This window comes from Bombus terrestris, unplaced genomic scaffold (assembly GCF_910591885.1).
Source record: "Bombus terrestris unplaced genomic scaffold, iyBomTerr1.2, whole genome shotgun sequence".
Lineage (NCBI taxonomy): Eukaryota > Metazoa > Arthropoda > Insecta > Hymenoptera > Apidae > Bombus > Bombus terrestris.
In genome coordinates, this window is record NW_025963586.1 from 447004 (window position 1) to 459609 (window position 12606).

The following is a 12606-nucleotide window of genomic DNA, read 5'->3' on the forward strand; positions in this document are numbered from 1 at the left end:
ATAGCGCTTCGTGCCGATCCGCCTTGCAGACAGCGAATTGGAGTGATTATTTGGGGGGGACGCGTGAGTTTCCTGGAAGCCTTCCATAGCGAGTAGTTGGAGTCGGCAGACGGGGACAAATTGACGAGATGCTTTAGGAAACAGTCATTTTTGTATTTTTTAATGATTTTGGTTAACTTCCTGGTTGCGTTGTTTAGTTTGCGTTTGTTGTCCGGTGTTCTATGGGTCCGCCATACTTTTCTTAGTCTTCGTTTTTCTGTGATTTTGTTTAATATGTAATGGGGATATTCGTGTTTGCTGATAGAAGTCTCAGTAGGTGCTGAGGAACGGATAGCGTTTATTATGCTCACGTTTATGTATTCTGTGGCTGTTTCAATATCTTCCTTTGCTTTTAGTGAAATTGAGGCAGAGGTTGAGTGATTAAAGACTTCTCTAAAGAGCTGCCAGTTGGTGAGTTGGTTGTGAATAAGGCCATTAGGTGGGTTTTCGATTATTGCTGAACTGACTGTTGCTATTACGGGGGAATGGTCGGAAGAGAGTTCAGCCGAGGAGTTGATTTGGACATATCTAGGTGAGATATTTTTGGTTATGAAAAAGTGGAGTAAATCGAGAATTTTGTTAGTGTCCGTGGGCCAGTATGTAGGTTCATATGTGGTGAGGTAGTTGTGATTGTTGGTGGTTATGCTTTTCAAGAGGTTTTTGCCTCTTGCTGTGACAAGTCTGCAGCCCCATTGCGTATGCTTGTCGTTATAGTCTCCTCTAGCTATGAATCTATTGCCTAGGGCGTCAAGGAAGCTGTCGAAGTTCTCTTTCACAATCGAGTGTTTGGGAGGGCAGTATACTGCTGAAGTGGTGATTGTACCATGGCAGTCTTCTATTGCTACGCCTGTGGCTTGAAGGTAGTCTTTCTGGAATGATGGAAGCTCGTAATGCTTAATGCTGGATTTGATGATGATTCTGGTGCCGCCGTGTGCCTTTCCACTGGGGTGTTGGGTATGGTAGAAGTTGTAGCCGTGTATTTTGAGGTGGTTTTTGTCGGTGAAGTGGGTTTCAGATATGAGCATTACGTCGATTTGCTGTTGTTTTAAGAAGAGTTCTAGTTCAAATTTGTGCTGAGCTAGACCGTTGGCGTTCCACAGAGCTATACGCATTGGTCTTATTTTGCTTCTATGCGTATTAATTTATCCATGAAAAGTGTAAGTAGTGAGAGCAAGTTGTTAATTTGCTCTCTTTGCTTCTCGATTTTTTTTTCGAGTCTGGTGAAGTTGCCTGTGTTTTGTAGGGTGGGAACATTATTTTCTGAGTGTCCACAGTGAGTTTTCAAATCGTTTATATTTCCTTGTGCTGCCTGGGCATAGGAGATTGATGGTGTGAAGAATTTTTGGGGTCTAGGTTCTTGTTTGGTTATCTCCTTATGTCTTGGTTTAGGGTACTTATTATTGTATAGCGTTTTATAGGCTGAGCATCCTTTGTAGTTCGCAGGATGCTCTCCTTGACAGTGGATGCACTTCGCGGGGGTTTCTGGGGATTTAGTGCATTGGTCAGTGGGGTGACTTCTTGCACATTTTACGCACCGGAAATTATGGTTGCAGTATTTCTGCGTGTGTGTAATTTTGCATTGTACTATCTCTTTCTTTACAAAGGGTGGTTCGATCTTAATTATAGAGTTCATCAGCCGGTTGACTTTGTAGATATCTTTGTTATTTTTTTTTTTTGTTTTATGTCTGTGAAAAATAGCGATAGTGGGTTTTTTTGTGATTCTGTGCCTTATGTTGCTGATGTTAGTTACTTCGTGACCGTGCTTTAACAGTTCGAACTTTAGTTCATCTAGATCGGCTGAGTGGTCGATATTGCTTAGCACCACACGAAATGGTTTTTCTTGCTTGAGCTAGTAAGTGTGGAAGTTTGGTTTTTAACAACTTTGTTAATTTTCTATAGGCGTCTGGGTTGGTCGGCAGGATTTTTACACCGTTGTTGCTGATTTTCAATTTATATTCCTCCTTGCTGATTTCTTTTTCGATATTCTTTGTCATTGTTTGAATGTCAATGATATCGTCAATGAAGATTGGCGGGTGAGGGGGAGTTTTTTGGGTATGTTGTGTATTTACCGCTTCGGTTATGTCCATAGCGTCTTCTGTTGCCTCCAGTATCGCGAACCTGTTGTGGGTGTTCACTTGGCTAGCTGTTGAGTTGGTTTGACTCTTTTTCGCATTCGTCTTGAATGCTTCCAGCTTGCGTTTCTTTGTGTGCGGATCGTTTGCAAAGAGGGATGTTTTGCCCCTTTGCCACTGGGGAGGAAGAGCGACGCTGTTGTAACTGAGCTCCGTAGAGCCCGTTTGGGATGATTGGGCCATCATTGATCTAGTTTTGTGAACTTCACAGGGCACTGGACACACTTCCGCACGCTTCGGCACTCACCAGGAAACTCCGGATACGCATTTCACTCATGATTTTTTACTGTTAGAAGTCACTGTGTTCACTATATTACGATCTTATACCCACGAAAATCTGCTCTAGCCTGTTCCCGATCAGCTGAGCTCAAGTGCATTGGTCCCTTATCGCCGTATGTTTATAAATCGACACATGAAATGTATACACAAAAGTCGGCGCGAACTTATGGGATGACCTAATAGTTCATTGCTAAAAAGAGGAAAAACAAGAGAGACAGAAATATATAGCAGGGTAACATCATGGATTATAGAATTGTAAAATCCTTAAATTATAACACATTGGCGACGGATGATACATCATAGTATAAATGCATTATTCAAGTTCTATACTTGGGTACGGATGATGCGAAAACATGTCATCAGGTATCTTCGTATATTTGTCTCAAAATAAATTTATAAGATATTATAAATGGTTCAATTTCTTTTAAAAAAGGCTATGCTAGATGTCTCACGAATTGAAAAAATTGTTTATGGATTTAACTTTCTGTTATATGTTGCGATGATTGATACCAAGACTTATGTATACGCTAGAGAGATAAACTACGGATTCGACGGTTGGACTTTACTTCAGATCGTAATAACTCTGTTTATAACACGATAAAAGATATTTCTTTATGGTTGATAAAATGACTATGCATCGACAGAACGAGAGTAAAATAGTCTTTCCTTGGACTCCGCAACTATCGCATGTGTCTCTCAACAGCCTGTGGTTTCCTGTGTTTGAATAGTAAAAATTTTATTTCTTATGTTTTCCTAAAAATCCTTAAATGGAGGAAGAATTACTTTCGAAGGAGATGATATTGTGAAGATTTTATCAGAAATTGTTGATGATGAATATAACAGTGAAGACTCTGATATTGGGCCGGCATGACGAAAAGTGCGTGTGTTACGTATGCTTTTGTCACGTAAAAATAAAAAGAAATTTTATTAGGAAGGAGAACACTTTATTCTTATTTCGTTTATACAAGTATAAGACACTTCTGAGCTCTAGGCGTGACCGTTCGAGACTGAGGCTCTTACAATATTTTTACTTTCGGTGGCATTTGTTTCTTCTTTGTTTGTCATCCCCCATTATCTCCACTATCCTGCAGGCGTACGTGACCGTTGCTACGACCGTTGCTAGAACATTCGGTGGAAGGACCGTTAGGACATAGATGACTCTTTAGGCACTTCGGCAATATACATTGTCGCCAAGGCCGCCACATCTTTGTCTCCATCATCGGTCCATCGGGTTCGAAGTATGCCGATCGTGACATCATCCTGCCCGCGGTGTGTGTGTCCTGGTCTCTGACGTGATTTACGTTACACTTTCATCGTTACTATCAAATGAAGAAGAAACAGAAATAGAAGAGAATAATGCGGATTGATCGGAACTTGATCCAGAAAAACGTAACGAACAATTCGAAGGTGTCACTGGAGTGAAAATTTTTCCAAATAATCCTCAAATTATTACAGTCTTTATTCGTTGGAGATAATTTATTTGAAAAAATTGTCCTCGAAATAAATCGTTATCATAATGCAAATAGCCACAGATATAAAAATTCTGCACATAAATCTAAATGAATCGATATCACAGTTCCGGAAATGAAGAAAGTATTTGTCCTCATAATAATTATGGAAATTAGGAAAAATAAGATTGGTCCACAAATTCACTGATAGAAACTCTAGTTTTTGACAATATTATGAGTAGACGTCGGTTTTTACAAATTTGTATTTTCCTCCGTTTCTTTAATAACACAGTTATTCGTCCAAATGACAACAGGCTAATAAAAGTGCAGGAAATTCTAGATTATTTCGTAATAAATTTAAAATCATATCTATCACTTGATGAAGGCATAATCCCATAGAGAGGAGACTTCGCTTCCGAGTTTACAATCCGAGCAAAACTATAAAACATGGCATTTTCAATAGAATCATTGGTGAATCGAAAACACGATATATTTACATTCTTTCCTTTATTGTGAAAAGAGTATTATTTTGGAGAGTACCATTATAAATCAAATGGATCAATATCAGAACGAATGGCATCATGTGTATGCAGATAATTTTTACAACAGTGTAACTTTGGCTTCTAAATTATTATCGCAAAAGGTTAGATTTTGGGGAACAATAAGAGTAAATCGGAGAATACCGGATTCTTTAAAAAAATATGAAACTGCAGCGTGGAGAGACATACCGCGAAAGAAAAAGGGGAGAATTTATGATACAGATATGGAGAAGTACAATGTAGTTAACAATGTGTAGGAGTAGTAAGTAGTTAGGAGTAATAACAATGTGTTAATATCACTTATTGAGTGCTAAAGTGTTTTTAAATGCCATTGATATATTTGTTGTTCTAATTGAAATAATATCTTCAAAACCAAATACGTATGCCTTAATAAGCAATTCAGTTAAAAGTACAGTATGTTCCTATAAACACTATTAAAGCTAAAATTATTTTTCTAGCTTTATTATTATAGCTAAAATTATTTTTCTTTATTCCCATTTTTAAGATGTTTTTATTTTTTCAAGGTCACTGAGATTCGACCGTCTATATCTTCCATTTTTCTCACTGATTATACGTATAAACAAGGAAGTTAAAAAGAAGTCCCATCAAAATCAGTGATGAGACACCTTTCTGGCAAATCGATCATTTTATGAAGTCATGCAGATGCTGGATTGTTGGATATGTTTCCTATATCCATTTAGAAATCTAAATAATAGGGTATACAATATTCCAATCTTCCAAGTCAATGCAATTTCGATTTACTTAGCATTTGTAATCTGTAAGTTTGCTGCAAATTAATACTTAGTAAAAGATTGGTATACCATGTGTATGAATAGTTCGCCATAAACATATGAATGTTAAGGATGGTCCCATTGAATACCGAGATTTAGTAATACCGTGGATGATTGTATTTTTAAATACTTTTGTGACCTTTGCAAAATATACATTTGTACTAAAATATCTTGCAACTTTTGCATTTTTAGAATCGTTTAAAATTTTATCAATATAATCATGATAGTTGTAACAATCATAATAGTTAATCACATTTCTCTATGGATTGGTTTTTGTATCTCATTATTTCATATAAAAAAGTACTAAGTTGCTTATGCCAAACGAGATGCATTAACCAACGCATAGAGAAATGTGATTATTTAAAAAAAAACTTGGAATCAAAAATCTCTACGTGTCCACGCGCAAAGAAACTAATAACTTTATGTCGTATCCTTTTCAAGGCCGTGCAACTTTTGTTTTATAATATCATATATCTTTATAATAATGTGAAATCATGAAGTTAGTTGCTTCATTCTATTTATGGTTGACTACGTCATGTGCTAAGGAATTCCCTGTTTCTGCATTAATATCACGTTATTTATTTCTTATCTGACTGCGAAATGTAAATATATTGTAAATAACGTCACCGCAAAAACCAATAGAACTTTAATATAATTTTTCAAGAGTACGATTAATTTATGACTCATGGTTCCTTTTGCAAAGTTGGTCATAGTGATGAGTAGAATACGATGCAAACAGAAAATGTAACTTTTTGATCTTGAAATTCTAGGTCAAGATCAAAATCAATTTTGCGGCAGTTTTTTTACATTAATCTCCACCAAACCAAGAGTGCAGAATCACATTGCAATGGTTCCGACACTTATTTTCCTTATTATGCATTCTATACATTCAATTAAAGGCAATATAAGTATATAAACATATATAAATGCCTTGACTATAACAATTATTTTTTCAATCTCTTAAATATTCGCTTTTTCTCGATTTTGTCACGTTTCTGATTTTGATTAACGTTCTCTCAGCATTACTAAATTCATTAGCCATTGATACTTATTTATATACGTTTACCTTAATTTTCTTGCACTTTTTTGCTTACATTCAAACATCAGTTTGTGGTCATCATGTAATTTTAGGTTTTAAAAATCTCCAAAAAAATCTTATGTAACATTTGCACGCACGTGCTGAATAACTAATGCAACTTTCTCGAAAGATCAATCTTACTAACGAGATACAAAAGCAATACGTTAGTTCACCATAAAGTCGATGTGTCGCAACGTAGACGGATTGAAATGAGAACTATTTGAAAATTATATTTAAAAAGGACCTTTTGAAATTTTATTTATAGCGACTCTCGAAAATATTAAATATAAATACTCGCCATAAAATTTTTAATGAATATATTATGTGCATTATACGAAACTTTTTTAACTAATAACACACATCATGATTATAATAATAAAAGGAATTGGTTCGAAAAAGTATATAGAAGTTATTAGACATTCATTGCAAACATATATTTTATGTAAAATTAGTATATAGTGTGAGTAGTAGTCTTAAACATAAAATTAGTGATAAAGATGGTCTCATTACATATTATGGCTTATTAATATAACAAATAATTGACTGTTCAAATATTTTGGTGATCTTTGCGAAATATATAATTTACTCCTAATAAATATCTTGTAATTTCTATGTACATTTTCAGATCCGTTTCAAATACCAATGTAATCATCATAATCGCGTTGCGTTATAATGCTAATAAAATTTTAAAATACTTTGTATAACATACAAGGTGTCCCAAATTTAAACAATTGAACTTGATCAGTATGTTCTGTGAATGTAAATAAGAAAAAAAACTTCATATAAACATAGGACGGCAAATGCTTTCAGAAAAAGTTATAACAAAAATATTCATTGGTCAGGGAAGACACATTATTTGGGCTGCCAGGTTGTTTGGACCGTCAGATCTTAAATTAATAGACTTTTATCAGTGAGGAACAGTGAAAGTGATTGTGTATAATATAAAAGTCAAATCGCAGAAGAAAAGGCAAGAACTAAAAAGTAGAAAGGATTAATGATGCATTTACTGAACTAAAGCAAGATAAACATGAAATCGGAGAGTAATAAAATTCCATTTCCCTATGATATCAAGCTGGTATTCGAAACGGGAGACGGCATTTTGAGACGGAAACATAAATTAATTTCTTCACTGTAATAAAACTTAATAATAAAGTGTTTGGGAATCTGTCTATATAACATTTTTTCTTATTTCTGCTCATAGAACGCTGGTGAAATTTGATTATTGAAACTTGGGGCACCCTCTATACGCTACCATATAAAAATATTTGGATATTTGGTGCAATCTAACCAAAGCATTGATATTTTTATTATATTTTCAACATTATGATGGAAGATTGCTTCTCTACTTGCTAATTCTTTACTTCTTGTTATAACTCGGATCAAATGTTTTGTTACATTGAAGTTTTGTTGAATTGATTGAAAATCCATATTTATTTTTAACAAATAACTAACACCTCGGAAAATCTATATAAACTTCTAGAATATGGTTGGAAACACATCTCAATTAATTTAGTCATAATTCAATTTTCAGTCACTGTTAATGTTTCATTTTATTTATATTAATAAATATTAACTATTGTTTTTATCAATAAGATCAGAGGCAAAAACTAGATTAAAGAGCTTTATTTACAATATATCCTATATATTTGCAATACATAATTTGGAAATGTTTAAATATTTATGTACAGTAGTGTTCATAAAATGTTTCTAGGAGTAGTTTTAGTAGGAATAATTTTATGAGTCACGTGTATAAAAACTTGAATATTCTGGGGTATTCTTATTTTGATAATATATGGTAAACGTGTACGTTGACCCAATTAGCGAATCAACCGTCGTTTTAGTCCCTCGGATTGTCCGCTTAGACCACAAGCACTTGTCCACCAAGTTGTCGCAATAGTTAACAAGATGGTGACGCGGGTCAGGCTCAAGGAGGAATTTCGTGTCTACTGATTGTCGATGCATCGAAGTGCTGAGCTGCTGGTTTATGATACTGCTATTTAATGTTCAAAAGCGGGCATGCAGCAATTCATCTGGTCCGTAGATATAGGATTCGGCAACAATAAAATAATTTCTTGCTTCTTGTTTCTGATTTTGACGAGTAAAAGATTAAATCATAAAGTTTCTAAAACATCTCAAAAGTAGTATATTGTGCGCCCATGTTGTAAATGTAAATCCAGTAGTTTCACTGTAAAAACTAAACATAACTTTTTAAATTTACATTTAAAGAAGTTTAATACAAAAGAAAGAAGAAAAGATTAAGACACAATTATGAGGATATGTACATACATCGGACTTATGTGATATATGTACATATCCTTCTTTGACTATTGTTTTGACTTCTATTTGGCATATTTTATATGACAATTATTAAGAGGAAAAAGATGAGTCTGAATCGAATAAAATAATGGGAAGTGACAAAAACTATAAACTAATGAAGTAAAAAAATTACAAGTTATTTATAATCCAATTATTTATTGCTCTGCAACTAATGATAAAGTCTCCGGACCGTTTGTAATTTATCATCTTTTCCTATAATTTTATAGTCATTTGTTGGAACTTTGGATAGGATAAAAAGGCTCATGTATTTTGCATTTCATTCCGTTTCGCTTTTCTTTATGCAATTTATTGAATTTCCTGTTTGGTTATATTTTCCTCCAGCCATCTCGCTGTTACGTCTCTTCCTTATCCCTTTTTGTTCCTCTGCACGTGACAATTTTCGATCCTTATTTTAGTACAGTCTAGAAGATAAAAAGTTCGTAGAATTTGTTCAAAATTAACATTAATTTGGTTAGGTTGTTCACCCATTTTGCGGTTTTATTATTTCAACATCGACGAGATTTAGTTACGGTCGTTAGCTAGTGCTCAACCATTGATTCACAGAAGATAGAAATTCGGCAATGAAATATATACTGGAAATGGGAATGGAAGATCATAGAATTGATATTAGATGTACAACTTTCGATGATACCGATCCAGTTTATTGCAGTGTAGCAGTATATCTAGAAGGAATTGTTTTTTGTAAAGGAAAATACCAGGAACCCATTGTTTGGGACGAATTAGATCAAGTCGGGTTAACGACAATTTATTGGCAATAAATCACTACATTTCGTCAATGTGTGACAAGTTTTTCACTCCGTCAGCGAAGAACTCTATTGATAAAATACTTCGCAGCTATCTTGACTTCATTCCCGATATTAAATAAATGCCTTTCAAGGTCTTTTTTAATTTAGGGAAAAGTTGAAAATTCGATGAATTTTCGGTAGCGTAGTATTTTTCGGTGTTAAAAATTCGATTATTGCACATCGCTTGAATCTCGTTGATATTACATTCATATTCAACTTCGTTGTAAACTCCTTGCCATTGCATCAAGTAAATTTATTGACAATTGGGATTATTATAATGGAGCGATGTAGCTACAAACTAGATGCAGCCGTTATAGCTGTTTTCGTTCTTGAGATACAGGCGAGTATGCATTGTTTATCACTTTTCTTTATCTTCTGACCCCTACTATCGGGATTCCCGAAAATTTTGAGAATGCAAACAACGCTTCGGAATTAGTTTTGTTGAATATGGCCATGTTATGGAATGGACAAACACTATATTGACATTTGGAATCAATGACAGAATTCCTTATGAGTAGTCATTTATCACTTACAATTTATTAGGTGACAAAAGACTTTCACATGCGTCATTGTATGTTTAATTTGATTCGTTTACGCAAATCCCATATTGTCTAAAACTATTTTATAAACACTTATGTGATGAATTAAAAGTAATCTTTTCATATTACTTTAATATCAACGTAAAAAAAGTTATTTTACCAAAGAAGTTTAGACTATTGTAGTAATATTGTAGTAAAATAGCGTATTAATACAACAAGGATGAATACGTATCCTAAATTAGTCTCGAAAAATGACTCAGGTTTTTGAAATTCTTGGAAATTTCTCGACTCTCGAGATACTTTCAGGAACCAGACTCTTGATCCCGAAAAATTTTTCGATCCCATCTAATTCAACATTTTCTAATTCTTGAACACCTCTAATCTATTGGTTTCAAAATTCTCTATTATCTGTGACCATAGGAATCTCATGTTACAATTGGCCGACCAACAATTAAAGATACCTTACTAATCTCTCTTTCCTACTTTTTTATTATAACTGCTTCCACAGACTTTCATTTTTTTATAAATAAACTTTTATACCACCTTTTTATATGACATCATTTTTAAATGCATGTTTCTTTTAAATCACATATAGTTTTCATCACAGTGTTATAGCTAATGTCAAGATGAGTTGATATTACATGCTACGACCTTGTGAATTGATATACCTTGGATTCATGAATTTAGATTCGGTTAAATATTCAAGATTGCGATTTTTTGTAGCAGTGCAAAGAAATCAATTATTGATAACAAAAAGGAAGTAGTCGAGCAAAATTGGAACAATGAGCTAATTGCTGTTTCGGTTTATTGTACCTGATATAACGGTTTAGAAATTTTTCCTTCGGAAATCCTGTTCTGTCTACCAGAAATGTGTTGGACAACTGTCGTATGACATTAAGTCTAATGTCAGTATTGACATTACATCACTTAATGGATATCTAAAAGAAAGTTCTCTTAATGTTTCAGCAAAATATCTTGTGTAAATGTCACGTACAGTGAAACTTTGCGCATTTGAATATCCTAACATTTGAACATTCTATTATGCGAATATTTTGTTATCTAAACAGTATATCTATTAGTAACAAATGTTTTTTTCTGTTACAAATACTATTATTACATATATACTATTATCATTACTATTATAAATATGTAGTATTTGTTTTGTAGCTAAGATGAAAGACTAAACGGATTTAATTCCGTATCGTTACATCGAAGGGTCCTTGTTACAATTATTATATGTATAAAGAATAAATGAAAGTGATGATGAGGGTCACGCTGAATGTAGTTTAGCGGCTAAAAAGATATGGGGTCCTTAGACATCAAAATAAACTGACAATTTCCTTCATCCTTTCCCTTGATTATAAAAAGTAGTTGTTTTTTTATTCGGAGGTTCTATTAGTAAAATATCTTTGTTTGACTATTAGTTCGGATGTGGGAGGCTGCTGTTCCGTACCGAAACACATAGAAGAACAATATTAATAATAATAACTAGTACTTTATAGAATCTTCAGTTTCTTCCACGCCTACGAATCAAAGACGGGTTATGCATTTAATATTTTCGAGATGTAATTTAGAAATGATATGTATAAGTGCGTCTGTACTTGGTATGTATTATCATATAATATTATCGTATCAATGCATATAAATGTGAACAGGCAAGCCTTGCACGTGCTGTGCAATCACTTTAGACAGGTCAACATGGACTAAAGTTTATTGAAAATTTATAGTATTAAGTTACAGTCTTTTAAACATAATTTTAAGAATTTAAATCATAGGTGCTATTCACGAATCCATAGATACACGAAAAGAAAAACTACCGTTCTTAGTTTCTTCCCCGAGGTTCTTCCGTTAAGTCCGTTTGATGCGATGCCTGATGCAATTTAGAATCCCTAATGCCTGTGTAAGTAAAACTAACATTATTAGTTCGTTTTGGTTATTGTCACGCAGGACAAGATTTCAAAAACCTGTTTGCATGAGTTACGTAGACTGGATTAGGGTTTTTGGAAACCATGAGATGTTGCTCTTCTATTTGATGGGGATTTCGTGTATATTGGCAATTCAGTTTATTAGTGAGTTTTCATGTGGTCAGTTTAGTGTCCTTTGTGTAAGATCTTTGATATGCATAGTGAGATTGGGTACGTCAGATTTTTCATGTAGTTTGCGTGAGCTATAGTCTCTTGGTCTGTTGAGGATCTTAAGAATCTATCCTGGATTTTTTACTGAACCACAGACCTATGTTTCGTATGCCACGGCGGATCTTGTACGTGTCTTGTATAGGAGTATTTTGTGTTTCGGATTTGTTGAGCATTTTGCGTATGTGTTTTAGTCGCTGGACATCAGACCTGTGTTCCATATGTCAGGATTTTGTATAGGAGTATTTTGTGTTTGGTTGACAATGGACTCTCCCTATCTATTAGGAGGAGTTCTAATTGTTCCAAATAGTTTTTCTTATGCGGTCGTGTATGGCTGGTTTCCAATTAAATTTAGTGTCAAGAATGACGCCTAGATACTCGCCTTTTAATTCTGTTGTTTGCTGGTGTACAATTAGTTCGATGGATAGATGTGTTTCGGTTTTCTCAATATTTGGGTTCTCAACTCTAGATATGGGCTTAACACTAAGAAAAAATGGTTTTCATAAT

At 34.0% G+C, this 12606-nt stretch overlaps 1 protein-coding gene across 2 annotated transcripts in view; it reads left to right on the forward strand.

The window, feature by feature from the left end:
• The window catches only part of LOC105666959 (oocyte zinc finger protein XlCOF6), a 41636-nt gene that overhangs the window by 21085 nt on the left and 7945 nt on the right, over positions 1 to 12606 (forward strand). Inside the window, exon 8 of one of the 2 annotated variants that reach the window (XM_048414278.1) lies at positions 4962 to 5395. The exons of the other annotated variant lie outside the window; for it this stretch is intronic. Within the exon in view, the coding sequence (XP_048270235.1) occupies positions 4962 to 5030 (69 nt within the window). The 3' untranslated portion in view covers positions 5031 to 5395. Of the gene's footprint in view, positions 1 to 4961; positions 5396 to 12606 lie in introns of those variants that run through there. 2 annotated transcript variants of the gene reach the window in all.